General features: G+C 43.0%; 1 protein-coding gene across 1 annotated transcript; it reads left to right on the top strand.

Annotated features, from left to right (window-relative positions):
• Positions 1–362: 362 nt before the first annotated feature.
• LOC310853618 (mitochondrial inner membrane m-AAA protease component AFG3L1-like) lies at positions 363–24650 on the top strand. Its single transcript, XM_083758009.1, has 17 exons — positions 363–649; positions 2313–2403; positions 2505–2570; positions 2681–2799; positions 4822–4971; positions 6084–6158; positions 7275–7399; positions 8021–8309; positions 9056–9193; positions 9771–9924; positions 10799–10906; positions 13806–13931; positions 14896–15006; positions 17088–17203; positions 18770–18970; positions 21138–21332; positions 23868–24650. Exons 1-17 carry the CDS (start codon positions 518–520, stop codon positions 24081–24083), a joined length of 2412 nt encoding a protein of 803 aa, XP_083614135.1. The 5' UTR covers positions 363–517; the 3' UTR covers positions 24084–24650.
• The last annotated feature ends 2746 nt before the right edge of the window (positions 24651–27396 follow it).

The following is a 27396-nucleotide window of genomic DNA, read 5'->3' as shown; positions in this document are numbered from 1 at the left end:
AAATGGAGGTCTGTGTTGTAGACTAATGCATGTCAAACTGGGGGTCCTTGAAATTAAACAAAAGTCTTCTCTCATTGGGGTCCCTGGCATAGTTTTTCAAATGGGGGTAGGTCTATAGCCTACTTGACATGAAAAAGTTTGGGAACCTATAAGTTATAACCATCGCTCTAGCGCCTGAGTTCCAGCCTGCAGTGACAGACCTGCAGCAAGGCTATATATCTCCAGCAGCATAATTCTCTTCTAAGCTCTATGTAACCTCGCCACTGCCAGGCTTTCCACCTAAACTCATCCACCTAATGAATGAACTAATTTAATGAAGGGATAACCAAACGCCACCTACAGTCGGTCGCTGACTATCGCTGTACATTGTGTACCGATACAGCTGCTCCAATTCTCGCGAGTTGGCCGAGATTTGGTGACAGTATTGGAGTGGGCTATACTTCCATACCGCTTGCAGAGGATCCTTCTGCAAGAGTTGTGCAGACTTCAGCCTGCAGAAGGCTGAACATCGGGTCGCATGATGGGGCTTATTTCAGTGAGCGTCGTGCTTCACCCCTTTCGGAACCGAGTCCTGGCGCTGGGAAGAGAATTCTCTACAAAAGCAGCAACTTCTTCTGGCCAGAGTCGCCACAGTGGAGCACTATCATCGGTAAGGGACCGTCCCTGCATATTTGCTTTGTTCTTCTATCTATTACATAATTATTGGCATATCTTTCCAAAAAGTTATGAATGCAACATTTCACATTTGGTGCAACTACTTTCAAATATATATTTTTTAATACTGTTCAGTGTTGCATTAAGAGTAAGACCCCACGTTTTATAGCAGTTCCCCACTGGAAAGTGCACAATTGTACACAATGTTCTACCACGTTACATTATATATATAGGAGAGGGAAAATTACAGTATAAATGCAATTATTTCGTGTGTGTGTGTCACACGCGCGTTAGTAGAGCATAGTCGGGGGAAATTATATAATTACATTTAAGGTCAATTTGGGTCATGTTCTGTAATTCCATGAGATTTTATCTGAGGGGGTGTGTCTCTGTTTGTGTCACAGTGTCAACAGCGCTCCAAGCAGCATGGAAAGAAGGGGGGGGGGGGGTCAATCATTCTTGTAACATTTCATTGTTTGTACTACTAATACCATTATCGCTTTATATTTCATCTAGCTTTTAATGACAATGAAGCCATTTTAAATTATTATACATTGATAAGTTATTTGATCAAGTCATTGGATAATAATATGAGCTGGATGTTTCTGATTTCACAAAGGTATTATTCCTGCCACAGCTGTCTTGACTTTTTTTCTCCTCTTTTCTATTTGTCTTATCTGTCTATATTCTCTTGCCTTTTTTTTTTTTTTTTTTGCAAAATAACGAATTCATAACAAATTTAAGTGTAAAATGTTTTGTATGCATGCAAGCATGTTTTAGTTTTGCTGAAAGAAATCACACTATTTCTAATAGCCTATATTATGCAAAATGTCAAGGTGTGCCGAACCTGTCTTAGCATGATCTTATTTGTCTTTTCATATTTGTTTTTTGATGTGTTATTCTCTGTAATCTGTAAACAGAGTTGGAAAGAGGTTGTGTTTTCAGTTTGTTTATGTTTCTGTCTAAGCAAAATAACTTGAGGCCGGATGTGCCGGATGTGCCGGATGTTGGTGGGAATGCCTTGAAGAGATGAGTAACTCTGGTTGAAGGGTCAAAGGTCATGGTGATAATCAAGGGGAAAAATGATTTGCACATCTCAGGCGTATAGTGGTGATGGAGGTATAAGCAGTTAATGTACTGAATACACTGTACATTTTCACAAATAAAAGAGTAAAGATGGGGACAAAGCTATATAGACACAATAGACTATAGACACCAGATACTGCATGCAGTCAAGTTGTCTCGTTGATTCTGTATAGGCAAGTTGAACATTTGAAAACCTAACTAACAAACTAAACCAAAGGGTGTGATTTTGGTCAATCTGAGAGAACCCACCGGCAAAAGATATAGGAAAAACAGCTCGCCCTCTTTTCCTTAGATTCTGGTTGACATCCAACGATGTATTGTATTGAGTTGTGCTTGAAATGTACAATTCATCAATCAAATCAATCAAACGAGAGCTTGTGATACAGGAGGTGTGACTGGATGTGCAAGTGTGCTACACTACATGTCTGGTATACATGGCCATATAGCATTATAAGCCCAACATTTCACATGAAGGCCTATAATGGTTTGATCTAATTCTTCATTGCAATTTCAGAGCTGTTCTCTAAAGCTCAGCAAGTTATACTAATTTATTTACCGTCCCTCTATTTCAGAACTCTGCCTTAATCCAGAGGAGGCTAACGGGGTTAAATAAATGTAATTTCACACTTGCTCGATTACTTAGCTCCAGCAAACCACCAAAAGGTAATCCACAATAATATGCAACTACACTGCACGTTGTACCTTTAACATTAATTCCATGTGGTTTTAATTGTCCTTTCTTGTGCCAATGAATGTCCATATAGGATTTGAGAGGTTTTATCCAAAGAGTGACGAGAGACCGAGCACCAGCAAATCAAGCGAAGATAAAGGTGAGCTAGTCTTCATCAACAACATGCAATACGTTCTACAGGCAGTAATCATTCCCCTCTATTAGCTAAACAGTATTTTCATTGTATTCCCCTGTATTGTTATTGTATAGATGAAAACACTCAAGAGCCAGAACATCAGAAAGGTAATGACGCAAATAAAGAAGAAGACAGAAGAGGAGGAGGAGGAGGAGGAAATGAGGAAGAGCCAGACTGGTGGACACGATTTAAGGTGTAGACCGGACAACATTTTTTTCTTTTAATTATTAGTGTGGCAACCACACTATAGTACTTGTAGTCAGTGAGTTGTATCATGATACATTGTGAAGTGGAGAGTGAATAATCACAGCTAAGTAAAGGGGTAATGTACAGTGAGGTGAACGTTTGGGAAAATGTACTGGTTTGGTCCTCAAAATAAACCCTGACCAGATTGTGGGCCTCAAAATAAACCCTGACCGCCGGGGATTTATCCACAAAGGATCTTTGGTTTGAATGTACACACTGACGGGGTGTTGTTGACCCTGATTCACGCTGAAGAGGAAGAATCATTTCCACTTACATAACAACAGTGTAAACAGAGGCAGAACATCGGCCTGTTATCCCATTCTGACCTGAGATCAGATTCATACGAGGTTTCCGCCGGACACACACTGGTCTGATGAACCCATTCTGACCTGAGATCAGATTCTAAAAATGTCAGTCGTTCTTCGATTTTTCAAAAAATAGCAGACCTACAAGCTCGTATCGCGCCACTCGGTGGCGCGATATGAGCTTGTAGATCTGCTATTTTTAAATAGCTAAAGCATAACATGATGCCGACACCAAAATGGGTGCCCGGTCAGAATGGGTTTAATGTCTGTTGGGTGCCTGTGGTCTACTTGATACAAAGATTTGTCTTTCTATTCTTTGATATCTAATCAAAATGTCCCACGGCTATTCATTGATATGAACTCCGATGTAGTGTTTGAAAAGCAACTTTCCAATGTTAACGTTCTGCATGATACATTGTCAATAATCAATTTCAACTTTTCCATTTCCTCTGATGTTAATGGTGTCAGACACAGTAAAATGCATGATTTGGTTGACTTTTCATGCAATCTAAATTACAGGAAAGATATTTACAAAAAATATAAGGCGAAGTCTGGTCTGGTCAACCTCTCCCCACTTTTTATAGCTGTCCAAAGGTCGGGGGCCTGTAGAATTACCGGTTTTGGCCATTTAAAAAAAAAAAGAAAGATACAGGAAAATACAATTCCCTGCGGACATCCTGGGCGGTAAAATAAATAAACAAATAAAGTGCGCACACTCTCTCTCTCTCACTCACTCACACAGACATGCACGACGACACGCACGCAAACACATACATGACAAGACACACTTTAAAGATGGAGTGCCGTGATAATTCAACAATAACAATGCACATGCATCTGAAGATGGAGCAATCAACAGAGATGCAGAGGCCTAAACAGACTTCACAGCAGCTGGCCATTGCTCGTGTCACGTACTGCAAGGTCGTGTTGCGTGCATGTGGAACCGTGCTAATCACAAAGATGGATACATGGAATACACAGTCCTGTCCCATTGAAAAGCTCTACAAGGCGAATTTACTTTCTCGGGATAACTTGTTGATCTAATCATGAATTATTATTATTACGCACACATGACAGAATGCGTGATTTTAAGACATGACTGTCTATAATCCTTCATGCTCAAATAGTTTTTAATCAAAACATACATTGCTGTGACTGTGAGTGAGTGACTGTGAAGAGTCTGCCTGTGCTATTAACTCATTCTGGATAAAAAAAATTATAAATTCACTTTTTCTCCTCCGGTGAAAAGCTGGAGGCTGCACGATGGCAGCCCCTCGGTCAAATCTGGTCACATATTGTACATTGTTAAATGTACAATATGTGACCTTTTGGGCATTTAAAAAGGATGTGGCCGTTTTTAATACAACATGTCCAGTCAATCACTCCTGACATTTTGTCCAGCAGTTTAAAATCCTCTTGCGACCTTTATAGTAATAATAGCTCAGATGTATAAAGCGCTTTACATAAGAACACTAGGAACAGACTTTATTAGGAAAAAAAACAAATCAAAACATACTGTAGCAGATACAACAACAGTACAAGGTTAAAAAGATAAAAGGATAAACGAGGGAAGGGGGGGGGGGGACATCCTAACCAGACCTCAGCTTATATATATATATATATAACTGTCTCTTTATAACTTCATAACTATATCTCCCTTTCAGGATGATTTTCCGCTGGATGAAAAAACGATGCGTAATATTGCCTATGGTGCGGGAGGCGTGGCCATAGGCTTCATGTACTTCTACTTGCGGGAAACGGGACAAGAGATCACCTGGAGCGACTATGTCCATCACTACATGGCTAAAGGACTGGTGAGAGAAACGGCGAACGTAGTGTTTCCTTTACGTGGCCTTGTGCAGGGAGGCGCTGTGCCTGTGGGAGGCGCTGTGGTGCCTCTGGGAGGCGCTGTGCCTGTGATAGGCCAGTAGCCACTTGGAGTGGCAGTCAAGTGTTGTTTTGGAGACTAAATAAAAAACTAAGCTATGATGACTAAAACTAAGACTAAATATACTGACAATTTCATCGACAAATAAAAACTAGACAAAAAATGTTAGGAAGAGACTAGTGGAATTAGTTGCATGCTGAAAATAGCAGATCTACAAGCCCACAATGCGTCGCAGTGCAATGCCTTGTGAGCTTGTAGATCTGCTATTTCCAGCACGTGTACAAACACGTCATTACGACGGCATCAAGGCCCGCCAAAATACATTTGAATCGGCTAAATCAACTAGATTTAGTCGACTGAAATCTTATGACATTTAGTCGACTAAAACTAGACTGACACTAAAACATTCCAGGTGACAAAAAAATGTGACATTAAAACTATTCAAGAGACTATGACTAAGACTAAAATAAAAATGTGCTGCCAAAAACAACCCTGGTGGCAGTCGGGGCAAACGCTCTCGGCAGAACATGATTTACCGTAATTTCCGGACTATAAGCCGCACCTGAATATAAACCGCACCAGCCAAATTTAGGGAAAATCCCATATACAAGCCGCACCGGACTATAAGCCGCACCGGACTATAAGCCGCAGCTACGTTAGCTCAGAGCCTGAGATGGCTCTGCGTTAGCTTTAAAAATCCATAGATTAGCCGCACCGTTGTATAAGCCGCAGGGTTCAAATCATGGGTAAAAAGCCGCGGCTTATAGTCCGGAAATTACGGTACTATTCTGTCCATATCAGGTCGCACCTCGAGGCTGAGCCAACTTCGCTACGTTCGACGCGGCAACTCGCGGTGTCTCTCGTGGCTCAAGTTTGCTTGAGACGGCACCCCTCCGTCACGGTCTAAAACTGTACTTAGGAGGGTCACCATTTACTCAAACACGAAGGCCATTCGGCACTCGCTTCCTTTACCTGTAATTCCTGGCTTTGTGGTTGAAACGGTCATGACCTGTACACTATGTTGTGCTCTGCGCACAGGTGGATCACCTGGAGGTGGTCAACAAACAGTACGTCAAAGTGATTCCTTCCCAAGATGTGAATTCGTCACAAGTGGTAAGCAAGAAATTATGTTTTGTTTTTTTTGTTATTCACAAATATACCCACATAGCATGACATCTGTGTCCGTGTAGCTCAGTCGGTAGAGCACTCGCCTTTCGACCACAAGGTTATGGGGTCGATCCCGGGCACTGCCAACTCAGCGTATATGAGTAGCATGGTGTGTAGCAAGTATATGCGGTAAGTTCTGGGAGCTGATGGTAGGTGTTGTGTTCCACCTCAGCAACCCATCTCCCAGGGGTCTACCTCAACCCATCTCCCAGAGGTCTACCTCAACCCATCTCCCAGGGGTCTAGCTCGACCCATCTCCCAGAGGTCTAGCTCAACCCATCTCCCAGGGGTCTAGCTCGACCCATCTCCCAGAGGTCTAGCTCAACCCATCTCCCAGGGGTCTAGCTCGACCCATCTCCCAGGGGTCTAGCTCAACCCATCTCCCAGGGGTCTAGCTCAACCCATCTCCCAGGGGTCTAGCTCAACCCATCTCCCAGGGGTCTAGCTCAACCCATCTCCCAGGGGTCTACCTCAACCCATCTCCCAGGGGTCTAGCTCAACCCATCTCCCAGGGGTCTAGCTCAACCCATCTCCCAGGGGTCTACCTCAACCCATCTCCCAGGGGTCTACCTCAACCCATCTCCCAGAGGTCTAGCTCAACCCATCTCCCAGGGGTCTAGCTCGACCCATCTCCCAGAGGTCTAGCTCAACCCATCTCCCAGGGGTCTAGCTCAACCCATCTCCCAGAGGTCTAGCTCAATCCATCTCCCAGGGGTCTAGCTCGACCTATATCATACCTACTATACTTGTTGAGGAGGAAGATTTTGGATGAAACAATGAACCAAAATACTAGGGATGAACAGGTAGAAAATCTATTTTGACGTGTGGGATCTCTGTACTCATGAAGTTTAAGGACTTATTGATTTCCTCAATGTCCTCCAACTTGTGCTTTGCCTGCTTTCCTTCCATTTTCAATCCATTCAAATTGATTCTGTATTGAGTCTAATAGATTTTAGTATTTCATTTGTTTGAGCAGCGGTCCCTCACGGTTCCGCTTATCTCACGCATGCGTGAGATCAACAAAAACAAATAAGGTGTGTATTAATGTGTCTTACATTTCAGAATTACTTGTGGTTCAACATTGGCAGTGTGAACACCTTTGAGCATAAACTGGAAATGGCTCAACGGGAGATGGGTTTGGACTCCACACAGAGAACACCTGTCTACTACTGCAGCGAGATTGATAGGTGAGCGAGGGCTCAGGGAGGGTGATTCAATTTAACCCATTCTGAACGGGCACCCATTTTGGTGTTGAGCATCATGTCGTGCTTTAGCTATTGAAAAATAGCAGATCTACAAGCTCGTATCGCGCCACCGAGTGGCGCGATACGAGCTTGTAGGTCTGCTATTTTTTGAGTGGTGCAACCACTCCTACAACCAGCTTGCAATGTCCTCGTACCTTGTTTGTTTGTTTGTGTGTGTGTCTGTCTGTGTAAGCACGAGTATGTGACTTAATAATAGCAGTAGGGGGCGCCAGAAACAGTGAGAGGGGTAGTGACTCTAATGAGAGAGAGTGAGAGAGAGAGAGAGAGAGAGAGAGGGGGGGGGGGGGGGGGAATTGCACCACTCAGTTCACACGTGTGTGATTTTTTTTAAATAGAAGAACGACTGACATTTTTTTTAATCTGATCTCAGGTCAGAATGGGTTAATCAGACCAGTGTGTGTCCATGTGGAAACCTCGTGTGAATCTGATCTCAGGTCAGAATGGGTTAAGCCAGAACAGACATTTTTGAGCAACGTAGCTGTCATGCTGACAGGAGACATGTGCTGTCAGTCAGTCTCGTGAAACGTCTTGTTTCTTTTACAGGACATTTCTGCTCACTGTTCTCCCTACCCTGCTACTGGTTGGCTTCCTGATTCTCGCCGCGCGACACGGACAAGGACCGATGTCACGCGGCGGCAGCGGTGGTGGAGGCAAGAGCCGGCTAAATCCCTTCAGCATGAGTGAATCCAAAGCCAGGATCATCAAAGACAACGGCAGCGTGCGCTTCAAGGATGTCGCGGGCTGTGAGGAGGCCAAACTGGAGATCCTGGAGTTTATTAACTTCCTGAAAAACCCTCACCAGTACCAAGACCTGGGAGCCAAGATTCCTAAGGTATGTGTACATGTATTGTTCTTTAAAAAAATATATATATATTCCCTTGTACAATCTGATACCTCACACTAAACCTGACATTGGGCGACCTCTGGTTGGAGGCCCTCTGTAAGTAGACAGTTGGATATAGAGGAATTTACTATCTAAACTGAAAGATGGATACAATGTATGTAACCTAGATACCATACCCTGATGGAAAATGCTGTTTATTTTATTTATTTTATTTTATTATTATTTTTTCTTTTTTTCTTCTTACTATGTTCATTAGTACTTTCAAAACTAGTTTACTAATTACTTTTACTGTCTTGTACTGTCTGTCTTTGTTTTATTTGTCTTGTTCTGACCTTGATTGGGGGGGAGGGGGGATATTTACATGTCGGATACAACAAAATGTTTTTCATTTATTCATCAATAAAAATCAAAATAAAGTGTTAAAAAAAAATATATATATATATATATATATATATATATATATATATTTATAGCAAATAGGGATTCGAACACCCTGTCAGGCCGCATTTGAAAGCCTATAATAGCTAAGGCTTCCCAGGCCGCTCGACGACAGCGGCCCGGGCCTACATCTTGGAACTTAATAATAACACTCGGTTGAACTGAGAAAAGGGCATCTGCACACTCAGATCTGTGCTAAAGTTGATCATGCTGACCAACCCTGGCCACGAAAAACATGCAGATGCTCTTTTCTCAGGACCTTTGTGAAGTAACACATGTCTCCATGATGTCTCCAGGGTGCAGTGCTGTCCGGCCCGCCAGGGACCGGGAAGACGTTACTGGCTAAGGCCACAGCGGGAGAAGCCGATGTCCCCTTCATCACTGTCAACGGCTCAGAGTTTCAGGAGATGTTTGTTGGCGTGGGTCCAGCCAGGGTCAGTATTTGGTTTGCAGTGCTGATTCCTGTGAATGAAACGCATTCAATAATTTGGTCCTCCAAATGACTGAATATATATGCATATAACACTATGGTATTGATACATTTAATGAAGCCTACTATAGTAGATGATACTTAACCCATTCTGACCTGAGATCAGATTCTAAAAATGTCTATTACATCCTGACAGTTTCATCATTAACCCATTCTGACCTGAGATCAGATTCTAAAAGTGTCTTTAATTTTTCAAAAATAGCAGACCTACAAGCTCGTATCGCGCCACTCGGTGGCGCGATATGAGCTTGTAGATCTGCTATTTTTCAATAGCTAAAGCATGACATGATGCCGACACCAAAATTGGTGCCCGGTCAGAATGGGTTAACACTCTAATTACCACCTGTTCCTCACTGACAAACTCATTATAGAGACTGCCTGTTAGTTCGACTGTGACGCCAGATCTCACAAATTGATCCCAGAAAAGCTTGGACAAAAGTTCTGTAAGTCTCCTGGCAAGGTAAAAAAAAATATGTCCAAATCGGCTCAATTGATTTTGTTTCCCTGTGCCCCAATTCCAGATAAGGGACACATTCGCCATGGCTAGAAAGAATGCCCCCTGTATCCTGTTCATCGACGAGATCGATGCTGTGGGGAGGAAGAGAGGCAAGGGCAGCGTCGGGGACCAGAATGAGCAGGACAACACGCTCAACCAGCTGCTGGTGGAAATGGACGGTACGGTTATGATATGAATCACCTGTTGACATCCATCCATCTTCAACCGCTTATCCGTAGTCGGGTCGTGGGGGCAACAGCTCCACCTAGAGAGCTCCAGACTTCCCTCTCCAGAGCAACATTAGTGACTTCCTCCTGGGGGGGATCCCGAGGCGTTCCAAGGCCAGTGAGTCGATGTAAATCCCTCCATCTGCGCCTTGGTCTGCCCCCGGGGGTCTCCTCCCAGTGGGACGTGCGTCGAGGACCTCCCTATAGGGAGACGCTCGAGAGGCATCCTAACCAGATGCCTGAACCAACCTGAGCTGGCTCTTTTCCAGGCGAAGAAGAAGCAGCGGCTCTACTCCGAGTCTCTCCCGCGTGACTGAACTTCTCACTCTATCTCTAAGGGAGATACCAGCCGTACGGTTATGACATGAATCCCCTGTTGACAATAATATTCAATAATACTGTATGTCCCTTCCTAACATTAGGGCTGGGGCAATATATCAATGTTATATTGGTACTGTGATATGACACTAGGGATTTGGATATTTTAACCCATTCTGACCGGGAACCCATTTTGGTGTTAGCTATTGAAAAATAGCAGATCTACGTGGCGCGCTACGAGCTTGTAGGTCTGCTATTTTTGAAAAATCGAAGAACGAATGACATTTTTAGAATCTGATCTCCAGTGTGTGGACCAGTGTGTGTCCGGCGGAAACCTCGTATGAATCTGATCTCAGGTCAGAAAGGGTTAATAGTGTGATGTGGCATAAGTCAGTGTTTTATCATCAATTTATTGATTTTGATACAATTTGGTAAAATATTATACAGTATATTTGATTTTGCCCATATTGCTCAGATCTACCTAACATTAACACTCTTGTCCTTGCAGGGTTCAGACCCAACACTAACGTGGTCGTTTTGGCTGGCACGAACCGACCTGACATCCTGGACCCTGCGCTGATGAGGCCTGGGCGCTTTGACCGACATATCTACCTAGGTACACTACTACACACCTGGCCTGTTCTGCAGTAGGCCTCTGTTGTTAAAGGGATTGTGACATAAAAAAAAGGTTTTGGAATTGTTCTTATTTTTTTTAGGTTTTCTAATCTCAATTGCACCCAAAAAACATGAACTTTTAACATTCAGTAGATTTTCTGTGATCTGGGGTTTTCTGGCTCAAACAGGTGCTCTGATTTGGCGGCAGTAAGTGATGTAAGACCCTGCAAATCCCATATATGTCAATGGGATTTGCCAGCAGATGTCACTGTTTTCACTGTGTTGCCTGTTTTCATTGTAGCTCAAAAGGCTTCCAAACCCCAAAGAAAACTTCAGACCACAGAAAATCCACTGAATGTTCAAAGTTCAGGTTTTTTGGGTGTAATTGAGGTCATAAAACCTAAAAGAAAAATAAATGAAAATGAATGTCATAAAACCTTTAACTCTGCCTGCAGGAGATTGTGTCTGTCTGTCTGTTGCTAATATACCATAGACCTATAGGCGGCTCATCATTACTTACGCCTACTGCCCCTATAGGCGGCATTAGGCCGTCAACAAGCCATCTCCAGGCATCTCTGTCTCGAGCTGTTCTCTCCAGTTGGCTCCAGGTCGTCTTCGTGGTCTTGATGTCTGCCTCCAGGTCTCCCATGCAGGTATTTCTTGGGGCGACCCCTTTTCCCCATAGAGTAATAAAAGGATAGAGACCGAACCGGAGCGTTAGCCCCTCCCCCTCGCTATTAACCCATTCTGACCTGAGATCAGATTCATACGTGGTTTCCGCCGGACACACACTGGTCTGATGAACCCATTCTGACCTGAGATCAGATTCTAAAAAATGTCAGTCGTTCTTCGATTTTTTTCAAAAATAGCAGACCTACAAGCTCGTATCGCGCCACTCGGTGGCGCGATATGAGCTTGTAGATCTGCTATTTTTCAATAGCTAAAGCATAACATGATGCCAACACCAAAATGGGTGACCGTTCAGAATGGGTTAATTTCAGTAGAAGTTGCTCAGTGGCGTTTTGAAGCACCCCGGAAAAGACTGCCGGAAGTTTAGCCTATAGCCTAGCCCCCGGACCTCAATTTTGCACATTTCGCCAGTAGGTATGTAGCGGCAGCTTCAACGTTGGATATAAGCCTTACTGGGGGGCTTGCCTTTTCCGCTTGCCACTGTGGGTTCCATGTTAGGGCTTGTCTTATGGTGATACTGTACTTGCGGGGCTTTCGTAGGGTGTGGCCTATCCATCGCCATCTGGCGTTTCCTTATTCCTTCTTCCGCCGGGAGCTGGTTTGTTCTCTGCCAGAGTTCATTGTTACTGATGGTGTCTGGCCATCGGACGTGGAGGAGGGTCTTCCGCAGGCAGCTGTTAATGAAGACTCCGTATAGGAGGACTGCTTTGACGTCGTTGTCGAAGAACCTAACTTCATCATTAGCTCGTCATATTAGCGTGCCCATAATTAATAGCTACTGTATGTGTCTTGTCCAACTCTTCATGTTTGTACTTAGGGGTGCGTGTGTGTGTGTGTGTGTGTGTGTGTTTGAAGTGCATCCTTTTGATCTTTGTGAGTGACGTCGTAGATGATCTGTCCATGCCTGCTCAGTCTCCTCCAGACCCTGCTGCTCTTTATCCCATTCTGACCTGAGATCAGATTCATACGAGGTTTCCGCCGGACACACACTGGTCTGATCAACCCATTCTGACCTGAGATCAGATTCTAAAAAATGTCAGTTGTTCTTCGATTTTTCAAAAATAGCAGACCTACAAGCTCGTATCGCGCCACTCGGTGGCGCGATATGAGCTTGTAGATCTGCTATTTTTAAATAGCTAAAGCATAACATGATGCTGACACCAAAATGGGTGCCCGGTCAGAATGGGTTATTATATTGCTACAGAATGGAGATAGATCACACTCTATGAACGACAACACATTATGTACAATTATTTATCAGAATTATAGCCATTTCCAGTTTTTATAGTGATGAATTAAGGAGGTAATTACTCAATTTCCGACGAAAACGGTGACTTGTATCACTCGGCATACGGCAGAAATGGATTCAGCACATGACAAATCATATAGAAACAACACATTGAGTACTTTTCCTGCAAGAATGCCTGCCCTACAGGGTCATTTTCTGAAGGGTTTTTTTTCCCCATCTGGGGACTTGGTGGTCTAAGAGGGTGGGGTCCAGGATGACACCAAGGTGGAGACGGTGACACTGAGACGCCTTTTCCACCGGTTGGTTCCCAATGGGAACCGGTTCAGTTATTTTTGGTTTTTAGTCCATGAGCCAGAGCTCCAAAATGGGTGGGCAAACTATACCCTATATTAAATTGTTTATAGGATCAATACAAGTAAATTAATACATGATAACCCTTCCACAGTAGTACCTTTTTCATATTTTTGATTATTTTGCATATTTTCCTAAATAATGCCTCATTTGCATATTAAAAAATGTAAAATGTGTAATATAATAAATCATTGCCTTCATGTAAGTACTCAATTGGGGAAGTTTCATGGTGATAACAATCTAATATAGGTATGGTTTTGTCTACTCAATTCATAATTAACGTTCCAATTTTGGAGCTCTGGCTCATGGACTAAAAACCAAAAAGAACTGAACCGGTTCACATTGGGAACCAACCGGTGGAAAAGGGGCCTGACTGGAGCCATCAGTATTGAGGGAGAAGTCATGAGTGGAGCGGGTGAGGGAGTCTCGGACAACGATCATTCGGATTTATTGCAGTCGAGTTTTAGAACGTTTGTTTGCGTCCATGTTTTGACGTGGGTCAGGCAGGAGGTGCGGGGGGTGGGTGATGGTTGTGGAGGGGAGGTAGAGTTGTCTGCCATGGGATTGGGTCATTTTTTTCATGATGCGTTTTTTCTCTTCCACCATGCAGGGCCACCTGACATAAAGGGCCGGGCGTCCATCTTTAAGGTGCACTTAAGACCTCTCAAGCTGGACTCCAGTATAGAGGAAGAGGTTCTGGCTAAGAAGTTAGCCGCACTAACTCCAGGTTTTACTGGTGAGCTCATTGGAATGATTGCATGTGTAAATGTGTATAGTTGAATACCGGACGACTCGCCCCTTTTACCAACTCGCCCCCAGGAAATGTGTTAACCCATTCTGACCTGAGATCAGATTCATACGAGGTTTCCGCCGGACAAACACTGGGTCTGATGAACCCATTCTGACCTGAGATCAGATTCTAAAAAAATGTCAGTCGTTCTTCGATTTAAAAAAAATAGCAGACCTACAAGCTCGTATCGCGCCACTCGGTGGCGCGATATGAGCTTGTAGATCTGCTATTTTTAAATAGCTAAAGCATAACATGATGCTGACACCAAAATTTGTGCCCGGTCAGAATGGGTTAATGTAGTTAACAGTTAATTTAGTATTTCCCTCCCTTTCTGAAATCTGAAATGATCTTGTGTACAGATTTATTTGATTGTATAGTATAGTCGATCTCTATACTCTGTACAATTAAGAAAGGATAACATGAGACAGAGACGGTGACTGCTTAAAGGTATATTCAGTGATTTCACTTAATTCAAATATCACTTATTTTTTTGTTTTGTTGTGATAATCCTCTCTACTATAGAGTGTGCTGACCATATAAGGAGTTCCTCCCTGTCCCCAGTTAACCCCTGGGGGTCAAAAAACCTTAGGTTTCGTTTTTGACTCTCTATCCTGATTGGACGAAAGTTTGGGTCCCAAGGCAAAAACGAAACCTAAGGTTTTTTGAGTGAAATCACTGAATATACCTTTAATTTCATTTTATTGAACACATTTCTTCCATTATGTAGCCCATGTTTTGTAATGGCATCATCATGCTATTATATGCCCATGGATATACAGAGTGAACTTAACAATGATTATAACAATGAAATACAACATGAAGCTTGATTTATTTATTTTTAATTAACAACAAATAATAAATAATAAATATATTATTTCACAGTTATGATCTCTTCCTTCTTGTGTCCCAGGAGCCGACATCGCTAACGTGTGTAACGAGGCAGCTCTCATCGCGGCGCGTCACCTCAACCATTCTATCGGCACTAAGCACTTTGAACAGGCTATCGAGAGGGTTATCGGTGGTGAGTCAATGTACAGTACTCCACTGGAGTGTGTTTCAATCTGATCCAGTGGTATTTAGACATCTTCATTTCAGGGACCCGCATATAACTTCAGTGTACGCAAATGCAAGTACAGCGTATAGGTCCTTGCAGACTGGTGTGTTTTTCAGGCAATTTCCCGACATTTCTTTCACAATTTGTTTGAAAAACACGTCAGTCTGCAATGAAGGATTGTGGGATTGTGACATTAAAAAAAAAAAAAAAATAGGTTTTCTAATCAATCAATCAATCAATTGCACCCAAAAAACATGAACTTTTAACATTCAGTAGATTTTCTGTGATCTGGGGTTTTCTGGCTCAAACAGGTGCTCTGATTTGCCGGCAGTAAGTGATGTAAGACCCTGCAAATCCCATATATGTCAATGGGATTTGCCAGCAGATGTCACTGTTTTCACTGTGTTGCCTGTTTTCATTGTAGCTCAAAAGGCTTCCAAACCCCAAAGAAAACTTCAGACCACAGAAAATCCACTGAATGTTCAAAGTTCAGGTTATTTGGGTGTAATTGAGGTCATAAAACCTAAAATAAAAAATAAAAATAAAAATAAATGAAAATTAATGTCATAAAACCTTTAAGGGTCGTTTGTATACTCTCAGAGTTACAGACCTCTAAGGGTCCATTTGGTTCCATTTGTATACTCTCAGAGTTACAGACCTGTAAGGGTCCATTTGGTTCCATTTGTATACTCTCAGAGTTACAGACCCATAAGGGTCCATTTGGTTCCATTTGTATACTCTCAGAGTTACAGACCCATAAGGGTCCATTTGGTTCCATTTGTATACTCTCAGAGTTACAGACCCATAAGGGTCCATTTGGTTCCATTTGTATACTCTCAGAGTTACAGACCTGTAAGGGTCCATTTGGTTCCATTTGTCTACTCTCAGAGTTACAGACCTGTAAGGGTCCATTTGGTTCCATTTGTATACTCTCAGAGTTACAGACCTCTAAGGGTCCATTTGGTTCCATTTGTATACTCTCAGAGTTACAGACCTGTAAGGGTCCATTTGGTTCCATTTGTATACTCTCAGAGTTACAGACCTCTAAGGGTCCATTTGGTTCCATTTGTACACTCTCAGAGTTACAGACCTCTAAGGGTCCATTTAGAACCCTGGGGTTCCCTGGAGCCTGGACCCCACTTTAAGAACCACCAATCTAATCGATTAGTGATGAAAGCATTTGTTTATAGTAATGAGTGAGGTTGGTGATCAATCAATATCCTGATAGATTATTGATATCTTACGGTGAGGTATTCCGTCCTGCTCCAATGTAGCCTGCCGTTTAGTTGCGTTTCAACAGAATTCTCCTTTATTAATCACTGTCCACCTTCCCTCCTACATCCAATTCCTTCTCCGATTGCGTGCATAGTATGCATACACAGTACATATGCAGTCCAGTGTTGATTTCGTCGACTAAAACTAAGCCGAAAAATGTTCGTCGACTACCTTTTTTCACTGACGAAAATGGAAACTAAATGAAAACTAAGCCACAATGACTAAAACTGAGACTAAAATGTTAGTAAGGGACTAGTGGACAAGAGATCCAGTGAGCTTGTACATCGACTGTTTTCAGCAAGTGTAAAAACTAAAAACAGTCATTACGACGGCATCAAAGCCCTCCAAAATCCATTGTAGTCGACTAAATCAACTGTAGATTTAGTCGACTAAAATCTCATGATATTCAGTCCACTAACGGTAGACTAACACTAAAACATTCCGGGGTGACTAAAATGTGACTTAAAACGAAATGAAAGCTATTCAAGAGACTAATTAACCCATTCTGATCGGGCACCCATTTTGGTGTTGGCATCATGTCATGCTTTAGCTATTGAAAAATAGCAGATCTACAAGCTCATATCGCGCCACCGAGTGGCGCGATACGAGCTTGTAGGTCTGCTATTTTTGAAAAAAATCGAAGAACGACTGACATTTTTAGAATCTGATCTCAGGTCAGAATGGGTTCATCAGACCAGTGTGTGTCCGGCGGAAAACCTCGTATGAATCTGATCTCAGGTCAGAATGGGTTAACGAATCCTTGGCGCCTGCAGGTGTGGAGAAAAAGACCCAGGTACTGCAGGCTGTGGAGAAGACCACTGTGGCGTACCACGAAGCCGGCCATGCTGTGGTGGGCTGGTTCCTAGAGCATGCAGACCCCTTACTGAAGGTACGTACCATGAGGAGGTGGGCTGGTTCCTAGAGCATGCAGACCCCTTACTGAAGGTACGTACCATGAGGTGGTGGGCTGGTTCTTAGAGCATGCAGACCCCTTACTGAAGGTATGTACCATGAGGTGGTGGGCTGGTTCCTAGAGCATGCAGACCCCTTACTGAAGGTACGTACCATGAGGTGGTGGGCTGGTTCTTAGAGCATGCAGACCCCTTACTGAAGGTACGTACCATGAGGTGGTGGGCTGGTTCTTAGAGCATGCAGACCCCTTACTGAAGGTACGTACCATGAGGTGGTGGGCTGGTTCTTAGAGCATGCAGACCCCTTACTGAAGGTACGTACCATGAGGTGGTGGGCTGGTTCCTAGAGCATGCAGACCCCTTACTGAAGGTACGTACCATGAGGTGGTGGGCTGGTTCCTAGAGCATGCAGACCCCTTACTGAAGGTACGTACCATGAGGTGGTGGGCTGGTTCCTAGAGCATGCAGACCCCTTACTGAAGGCACGTACCATGAGGTGGTGGGCTGGTTCCTAGAGCATGCAGACCCCTTACTGAAGGCACGTACCATGAGGTGGTGGGCTGGTTCTTAGAGCATGCAGACCCCTTACTGAAGGCACGTACCATGAGGTGGTGGGCTGGTTCCTAGAGCATGCAGACCCCTTACTGAAGGCACGTACCATGAGGTGGTGGGCTGGTTCTTAGAGCATGCAGACCCCTTACTGAAGGTAACAAGACTACTCGCCCCGTTTCTGTTTTCCTCCCAGAATTTTCCCCAGTCAGGGGTGGGAGAGGCTGGACAGCAGACGGCTGGACTTTGAATTTCTCTAACTATAAACGTTCATGACAGCAGAACAGCCTAAGTACAAATATAATTGATGAAAAGCTACTACAGTGAAGTCTGTTCACAGAAGTTGTTGTAGGATATGTGGGGATTATCTGACGAGGTACCATTTGAGGGGGCAAAACCTTACATATACTAAATAATACTAAATTGTTTATAGGTTCAATATGAGTCAAATAATATAGCCTTTCCACAGGAGTATCTTTTTATATTTTTCCAAAAAGAATACAAACAGCCAATCCTTGTTTCTTGGCTCCTGCAGTCTATGTAGCATTTTATTTTTCTCCACCTTATCCAGATGCATTGATTGATTGAATACGTTTTAACAGTTTGCTAAAACAAAAACGTACATTGTTACAGTTATACAAATGAATGCTAAATGGATAACACAAAAAAGCCACTCGGGCTTGTTTTTCCCATTGTGGAGTCAAGCCCTGTATTCAATTCAATCAAGACATTATGGTTGCGTGGTAACGGTTTGTGGGATCCTTTTTATATATATATATACGTCCATATTGTCCTCCTCGCACGTTCAGAGAAGCTGGAAGAAGGATGGATGGGGGGTCACTGTGTGTGTGTGTGTGTCAAATACATTATTCTGACACACGCAAACGCACAGTTTCCAACCTCCTCGTGCGCACACACTCTCGTGTTTATCTTCAATCTTTCACGATACATCGACCGGTGGGCATGACGGCTGATCTGTCTTTTCCGATCTCTAGGTGTCGATCATTCCCAGAGGGAAGGGTCTGGGCTACGCTCAGCATCTCCCCACGGAGCAGCACCTGTTCACCCAGGAGCAGCTGTTCGACAGGATGTGCGTGATGCTGGGAGGCCGCGTGGCGGAGCAGGTCTTCTTAGGCCGAGTGACCACCGGAGCACAGGACGACCTCCGCAAGGTCACGCAGTCTGCCTACGCACAGGTAATAATAAGACCACTTTACAGGATCCACGGCAGGTTGTTTAAAACCCATTCTGACCTGAGATCAGATTCATACGAGATTTCCACTGGACACACACTGGTCTGATGAACCCATTCTGACCTGAGATCAGATTCTAAAAAATGTCAGTCGTTCTTCGATTTTTCAAAAAATAGCAGACCTACAAGCTCGTAGCGCGCCACTCGGTGGCGCTATGAGCTTGTAGATCTGCTATTTTTCAATAGCTAAAGCATAACATGATGCTAACACCAAAATGGGTTCCCGTTCAGAATGGGTTAAGTATTCTGTTCTACTTTAGCTATTGAAAAATAGCAGATCTACAAGCTCGTATATAGCCACACTGCGAGCTTGTAGAATCGTGAAAATGTAGCGCAAATCTTTGAACGTTTTTAACTCAAATCTTTGCCTCTGGGAGGTTCACTGGACCAACATATTTTCAGACGGGGGTCGGTGGCCCGATTACATATATTGTTTGGGAGTCCTTGACATGAAATACAGTAGTTTGAGAACGACTGACACAGAAACATAGGTTTTTCAGAATATTGTCTATTTAGAAGATTTGTTTTTTTTCAGAATGGGTCTAAATGGGTTAAGGCCTATTCATAGTCACACATGACTATGAATAGGCCTTTAGCTTTTTGTTTTTTATCAATCAATTATTATGTTTTTTCACTGCTTTAAATGTCCTATATTCAATTCAATTCAAAGGGCTCTATTGGCATGAGAAAACATCAGTTTACATTGCCATTGTCAAAGCGAAAGGAGCAATACAACAATACAGCAATTACAATCAAAACTAAATGTATGTACATTTGAAAGTCAGAGTCTTCAATAAATCAATTTCTATGTGCCGAGATCACTCGATGCAGAATGGTGCAGGAATGCACACGATGCTTAGTCTTTTAGGGTGGTTGTGTTCCATTAAGATGTATCCTTCTCCTATCACAGCAGCTCACAAATCTTGTTTGCACATTTTTGTACTTCGCCCTGCAGCAGATATGGGAGTTTTCTGTCATTATTTCCCTTCACCACCTCGGACCAGTGTTGTTTTTGGTCTAGTGTATTTTAGTCTAGTCCTAGTCTTTGGAATGAAACTTCATAAATATCATAAGACTAAATCTATAGTTGATATAGTCGACTAAAACTTATTTTGTCGGGCCTTGATGCTGTCGTAATGACTGATTTTACACTTGCTCGCGCTTGCGACACGTTGTGAGCTTGTAGATTTTCAGCATGAAACCGTATTTATACTGGATCTCTTGTCCACTAGTCCGTTCCTAACATTTTAGTCTAGCTTTTGTTGACGAAATTGTCCATATATTTAAAGGCCCAATCCCAATTCCTTTTTTAACCCTACCCCTCACGTGAACGCGCATAAGCAAGGGCAAGGGCTAAGGGAAAGGACGAAGGGGGGAATTGGGATTGAGCCTTAGGCCTCTTTTAGACGGCGACCATCTCCATATAACACGTCAAAGTCCCGTTGCGTTCTCATTTTTTCTTACCCTTTACACGAGAACGCACACGTTATGATATGATGTGCTATTATGCTATACTATCGCTAGGTGGCGATAACGGGCTGCCAAATAGACAGGTCACCCACGTACAAAAAGAAGACTCAAGCGGCGCAACACTGGGCGCGCCACGGGATGATATATATTTATTAAATAAACGCTGCTGCCGCGGCTGCCGTCTATCACAAGGCTTTTTATTTACATCATGGTTTTACATTCAACATCGCTGATGAGCATCACTTTGTAGGCGAGGAGGGAGGCTTGTTCAGGAACTCCATTATATCATAATGATATTGCTCTGCATCAATGTAATAAACATATGCGCTGTGAGCCAACGTGAGCCATGATGTCATAAGTTTTGCGGATTCACCGTTTTGCCTGTTTATATGGAGACCATAGGAAACGGCGTTCTGAAAGAATTCCACTCTGGGAGGCGGTTTCACTTAGTTGCGTTTCCACCTCCTGAGAACACGGTTCTCGTCTAAATGACAGCAGCAAACGATACTTTATTTTGACGTTTTATATGAACACCATCCTCGTCTAAATAGCACCTTAGTCTCAGTTTGAGTCATCATAGCTTATAGTTTTCATTTAGAAAACAACACTGCCTCGGGCTAAAATGGTAGCTCCATTTCCAGGTGGTGCAGTTTGGAATGAGCGAGGCCGTGGGTCAGATGTCCTTCGACCTGCCGCAGCAGGGCGCCGTGGTGACAGAGAAGCCGTACAGTGAGCCCACCGCCCAGCTCATAGACCAGGAGGTGCGCTCGCTCATAGACACCGCCATCCACCGGACACACCAGCTCATCACCAGCAAGAGGGACATGGTGGAGAAGGTGAGAGATCACTCATGACAGATTTTTTAATCGCGAAAATGTGGCGCACATCTTTGGATATAAATTATTTCAGAGCGAACGTTTTTAAAGCGCAAATAACATGCATTTTAAAACTGCTTTTAATATCTAATAATCATATTGTCTATGTCCCTCAAAGTTATTTCTAATGGTTTGAGCCTCAATCACCACTCTGATATAACCAGGCCTTGTCAATTCTTTCTGGACTTTGAAAGCAGTTTTAGCTGCAGTACCACAATGTCCTGAGGTGGAGAGGGTGCTGATATGCAGATTATTTAATATTTGAGTCATTATAATACTCATGCTAGATAACACCAGGCTTGTTTCCATTCCATGCCAGCTTGGAAAATCAACAATGGTGGACATTATAAACAAAGTGGAAATGCAAATTTGCAACTGAAGACTGAAGAAAAGGAGGAATTATACAAAGTAGGGTGACATTGATGACATCACGATGAGGCCAAAATCAGTCGAGCTGTTTCTGAGAGCAATTTCCATTAAAACACCCATATGACATGAAGGCCTGATTGTTCAAAATTGGTTATTTGTGGGGATAGAAAACACACATGGGAGCCCCAAAAACACAAAAGAAATTGAAAAAGTTGAATTTTATGTTATAGGTCCTTTAACTAAAAAACGTCCCTGGAACTACATATTTTCAGATGGGGGTCTGCGGCAAAAATACATATATTTCCGTGGACCTTGACATGAAACGGGTTGAGCACCACTGACACAGAAACATGGGGTTTTTCAGGAAACTGTCAGGATTTTAGAAGCCATTTGTAGAATCGTCCTCGGGGTCTAAATGGGTCGAAGTCGCAATCTGTCAGTTATTTCCCACTCCCGGGGAAGAGAGGTATAAATGCAACGATGTCTGACCTACAATAAAGATGTGGCGTTTCGGGGAAGTCATGTAAAGTAGTAGTGTCCGTTTCGGTGTGCCCGTCTGCTTCAAATAACTGACATTATCAACCAGGCTAATGGGACTTGGGAGGCCACCTCCATCCATTGCAGATGCACTAGTTATATTCTATTTACATTTTACACTAGGGCTTCGAGTGCTCCGGTGTATCTTGGCTTGGAGTGGACATGTTTGTTTTTGCACTAGTGAGTGCTTCATGCTTGTCTGGCAGTGACTGGCACCCGTTCAGCAGCTATAGGGAGCGAAACTGAGAGGTTAGAGCGTGTTCCTGCCGATATGTCACGTCGTCCTCGTGAAAGCAGACGCTCTTAATCCAGGGCGATTTACATTAAGCAATAACAAAAGCATGGCATATACATCACAAAAAGTAGTTATCATGAATCATGTATAAACTAAGAACGTAACAGTGGAGTATCCATGTAAACTATACATACTATACTGTATTACATCACTGTATGTCAGGTGAAAAGACACGGCGGCATGGCAACTTCACAGGATTAAAGGACCACTTCACCACTTTTCAATGTATCTTCATATAATAGGTCCTCACTAATAATCATGAAAAAATGGCACGATTCTTTTTCTACTCAGTCTGTGTCTCATAGGAGGGCTGTGGGCAGTTTAGAAACCGTCTTCCAGTGACATCATCATTAGGCAGATTTTTTTTTAAACAAGATTTTTTTACAAAAATGTTTAGATTTTCATTATCGTGAGAACGATGGCTTCCATTTTCGCATTGCAACTTTTCAGGACTAGAAAGCCTGCAGTTTCTATTGGCTTGTATTCCCCATCGATGATGTCACTGGAAGACGGTTTCTGAACCTCCCACAGCCCTCCTATGAGACACAGACCGAGTAGAAAAAAATGTCACCATTTTTTCATGATTATTAGTGAGGACCTATTATATGAAGATAGGTTGAAAAGTGGTGAAGTGGTCCTTTAAGATACAGCCAGGGGTCAGCAGCACTCAGTGACACGGAACGGAAATGCACATGAGGGAAAATAAATGGGGATTGGCATAAAGACAGAAGAACCCTTACCCCTTATCCCTAAACTTATAGTTATAGTTGAACTATTTTAAAATGGTTTTGAAAATAGTAAAAAAAAAAAAAAAAAAAGGGCAAATACGTTTAGGGGTGAGGGGTGGCTCAAGATAGGGCCCTATAAGGATGAGAGGAAAAGGGAAAATGGGACAAAACAATTAAATGATATATAATTAAATATATACATGTACTCTATAAAAAAAGTATTTGCCCACCACGCAGAGTCCAGCGGTTTGAAATCCTACGTTTCCAGCATCTGTAGTTCTATATATTATGAACACAATTGGCCCATGTTCGGGGGAGCGAGGACAAGATGGGAGGGTGATATTTGTCACCGCACGTATTCCTACAGGCTGTAGGACGGAGGTGAATTAGTGGGATACAACACAGAGAAGTGTGTGTGGGGAGGAAGGACTAAATTGGGGAGAAAAAACTGGTACAAAATAAAGAAAATCTACATGTGCATTAAAAGTAACATACATATAGTTGAAAATAACATTTTATTCACTCGTATACGTTTTTTATTCATCATTTTCACCTCTGCTGTTGCAGGTCGGAAAGTGTCTACTAGAGAAGGAGGTTTTAGACAAGGGAGACCTGCTGGTTCTGCTCGGGCCTCGTCCCTTCGAAGAGAAGTCCACGTATGAGGACTTTATTGAAATAGGAGACGTGGAGGCCTTACCCGAGGGGCTGAAAGACTGGAACGAGGACAGAGGGGAGAGGAAACACCCGGAGAAGCGACAAGGGAAGGGGGCCCTTTACCTGTAGATGCACTGCGACCACTGGACCCAACATGTTAAAGACGTCAAAGGCCATTCCGGCTCAGACTGTGGGGGCTCGTGAGTCGTGTCAGGTTTATGCTTTCATAAAGCTGACACGACCTGAACCTCATCGATATCTCACGAAGAGAAGCAGGACATCAGGGCGGTGATATAATGTGCACTGTAGTCTGAAATGACCTCAATTATACAATGTGCAATTCTTCATCGTAGCCAATTATGTTCCAGTGGGAATGCCAGAAATGGACTCCCTAGGTTTGGCTGGAGGGCAATTTGAAGTAATTAAAAGCCTGAAAGTTCCTGTTTCTGTGAAAGGCAGCTGCGCTACAGCATAACGTTCACTGGAGGTGCCTTGATGCACTGTTCCTCCATAAGGGCACACCTACAGTATAACACAATGACACTCGCACTGGATGTACTGTAAATACATTGTATCAACTTATGATGAACACGTTATTTCAAGTGAAATGTTAAAAACATATCGGGGGGGCATGAAATATCTACTTGAAATGTTTGTTTGCAGATGATGTTAATATCTGTAAACTCACTTGTTTAAGCTTAACCCATTCTGAACGGGCACCCATTTTGGTGTCGGCATCGTGTCGTGCTTTAGCTATTGAAAAATAGCAGACCTACAAGCTCATATCGCGCCACCGAGTGGCGCGATACGAGCTTGTAGGTCTGCTATTTTTTGAAAAATCGAAGAACGACTGACATTTTTTAGAATCTGATCTCAGGTCAGAATGGGTTTAATCAGACCAGTGTGTGTCCGGCGGAAACCTCGTATGAATCTGATCTCAGGTCAGAATGGGTTAAAGTGTGTTTCAAAGTACGAGGGGGTTCTCAGCCCATGATCCTACATTAGAGGTGAGGTACTGAATAAGAATCAAAGCTCGTGAGATTTCCATCATGTTACATATTATACCTCACCAGAAGTACAGTTATTCCTCAAAAACAGGCTTTTACTGTGAGTCATTATTCTATGATCATGTTCTTATCAAAACAAACTAGTTTTTTTTTTTTGACCAGAAATGTGACTGTTAATAAACATACATATTGTATATACCCGTTGGCCGTTGCTGATAGACTGTACTTGATACAATATTATTCATTCATATATCCACTGTGCATTTATATTCATTGTTGTTCACACAATCACTCATTCAGAGATCCAGTGCAGATGTCTAAGGTCTAGGACCAACAACTCTGTTTTCTATTAGTTTTGTATTCTTAAAGGGCCACTTCACCCCTTTTGCAAGCAGAGCTTATTTGAATGATGTTTAGGACACAAGGAACACTTTCTTGGGGTTTGTACTTTGTGTGTAATATGGTTTATTGGATAGTTTAGTTTTGAAGCCATGTTCATGAGGTCATGAACACGGTCTACGTTCCTTCCTGGACTACAAAGTCACACCTCCATGCAGCCTCATCCCTCTCCACAAGGAGGGGTAGTGTACTGAAGCATTATGGGCATTGTAGGAATTCAGCAATCCAGTCAAAAAGCACAGACTTTCATTATGTTTCTGGCCATAGGGTGCACATTTCAAATGGTGCTGCTGTTATCTACTACGAATACTATTAACGTTGAGTTACTGCAGTTTCTTCCAGCGATGAAATGTTCCTACCTGCCTCTTTGCTGTTTCATTCTCACCACCGTTGCTACCGGCCATGACACACACCAATCTCCCTCTGAGGGTCAATAAAGAGTTATCTTATAGCAACATTAGCCATTAGCTATATTACTGTAAAAAACCATTGACATGATACCGTTTCATATACTCGTAGCTCCACGGGTGCTGTATATAGTAATGCAGGGTCCGTCGAGTTGGAGTAGACCAAGTTATTGTTACGTGTTTTATGTTACTTTGTTGATGCCACACCCATTCTGAACGGGCACCCATTTTGGTGTTAGCATCATGTTATGCTTTATCTACTGAAAAATAGCAGATCTACAAGCTCATATCGCGCCACCGAGTGGCGCGATACGAGCTTGTAGGTCTGCCATTTTTGAAAAAATCGAAGGACGACTGACATTTTTAGAATCTGATCTCGGGTCAGAATGGGTTAATCAGACCCAGTGTGTGTCCAGTGGAAAACCTCGTATGAATCTGATCTCAGGTCAGAATGGGTAGTAGTATCACTACCGTGATCCTTACGCCACACTGTGTCGATATTCACCACATACAGTACGTTGTGGGTTTTCACTAACTTGTTGTAATTATTCACAATTCAGTGATTGTCTCTCTCTGTGTCCGCCTGGGCACACCTGAACTTCCAAAGAGCTGTCTGCCGGTGTCTCTTCCGGGTTTTTAGGCAGAATGCCGCATGGGGCAAGCTTTTCCTGGGAATCTGGCCGACACCGCCGCATGGGCGGAGCTTCATTTCCATCCACCAGCTGTCTACAAACCCGGAAGAGCCCCCGGCAGACAGCTCCCTTGGAGCACATGGAAGTTCAGGTCAGCTTTACGGCTTGTGTGTGCTTTGAGATGTGTGTGTGGGGGGGAGGGACGACAAACATTATTCAGCAGCTTTTTAACAATAAAACAAACATTCTGTGTCCCAATTTGATCAGTGTTTTTATAATTGTGATAAGCCTAGACACATGAACCCTATTCTGGTGGCCACCTCACCACCGGAGGGGTGGTCACGACTAAAACGACTGAAAGTCGTCGACTAAAACTAAGACGGAAAATGTTCGTCGACTACCTTTTTTCACTGACAAAAACTAAATTAAAACTAAGCTATGATGACTAAAACTAAGACTAAATATACAATTTCGTCAACAGATAAAAACTGGACTAAAATGTTAGGAAGGGACTAGTGGACAAGAGATAATTCATTTTACACTTGCTTGCATGCTGAAAATAGCTGATCTACATGTGTAAAATTAGGCCTTTCGATGGCATCAAGGCCCACCAAAATACATTTTAGTCGACTAAATCTAAGGTTGATTTAGTCGACTAAAATGTAAAATCTGATGACATTTAATCGACTAAAACTAGACTAACATTAAAACATTCCGGGTGACTAAAATGTGACTAAAACTAAATTAAAGCCATTCAAAAGACTACAATAGAAATGTGCTGCCAAAATCAACACTGATTTGAAATAACCTCGTGTCACCAGGCTTTCCACCGCAGAGGAACATTTGGGAATACTATATTTTTTTCTATGCACAGCTTTGTGTATGACTACGTGTCTGTCTGTCCGTTTGAGCACGGAATGTGCTCCGCTAATTGGCTGAGCACGGAATGTGATGTATGATGATGAGCGCCCCTCACTTCACACAAGTGTGATTTTTC

The sequence above is a fragment of the Protomyctophum parallelum genome, assembly GCF_964188405.1.
Source record: "Protomyctophum parallelum genome assembly, chromosome: 2".
Classification (NCBI taxonomy): domain Eukaryota; kingdom Metazoa; phylum Chordata; class Actinopteri; order Myctophiformes; family Myctophidae; genus Protomyctophum; species Protomyctophum parallelum.
Note: the sequence above shows the minus strand (reverse complement) of the source record. Positions and strands in the feature narration are given on the sequence as shown.

Bases quoted from the DNA above. Each gene is read 5' to 3' on its own strand.
- LOC310853618 (XM_083758009.1), top strand. From the start codon at position 518: ATGATGGGGCTTATTTCAGTGAGCGTCGTGCTTCACCCCTTTCGGAAC. The intron at 650-2,312 runs GTAAGGGACCGT...CCTCTATTTCAG, and splicing joins ACAGTGGAGCACTATCATCG to AACTCTGCCTTAATCCAGAG. The intron at 21,333-23,867 runs GTGAGAGATCAC...CTGCTGTTGCAG, and splicing joins AGAGGGACATGGTGGAGAAG to GTCGGAAAGTGTCTACTAGA.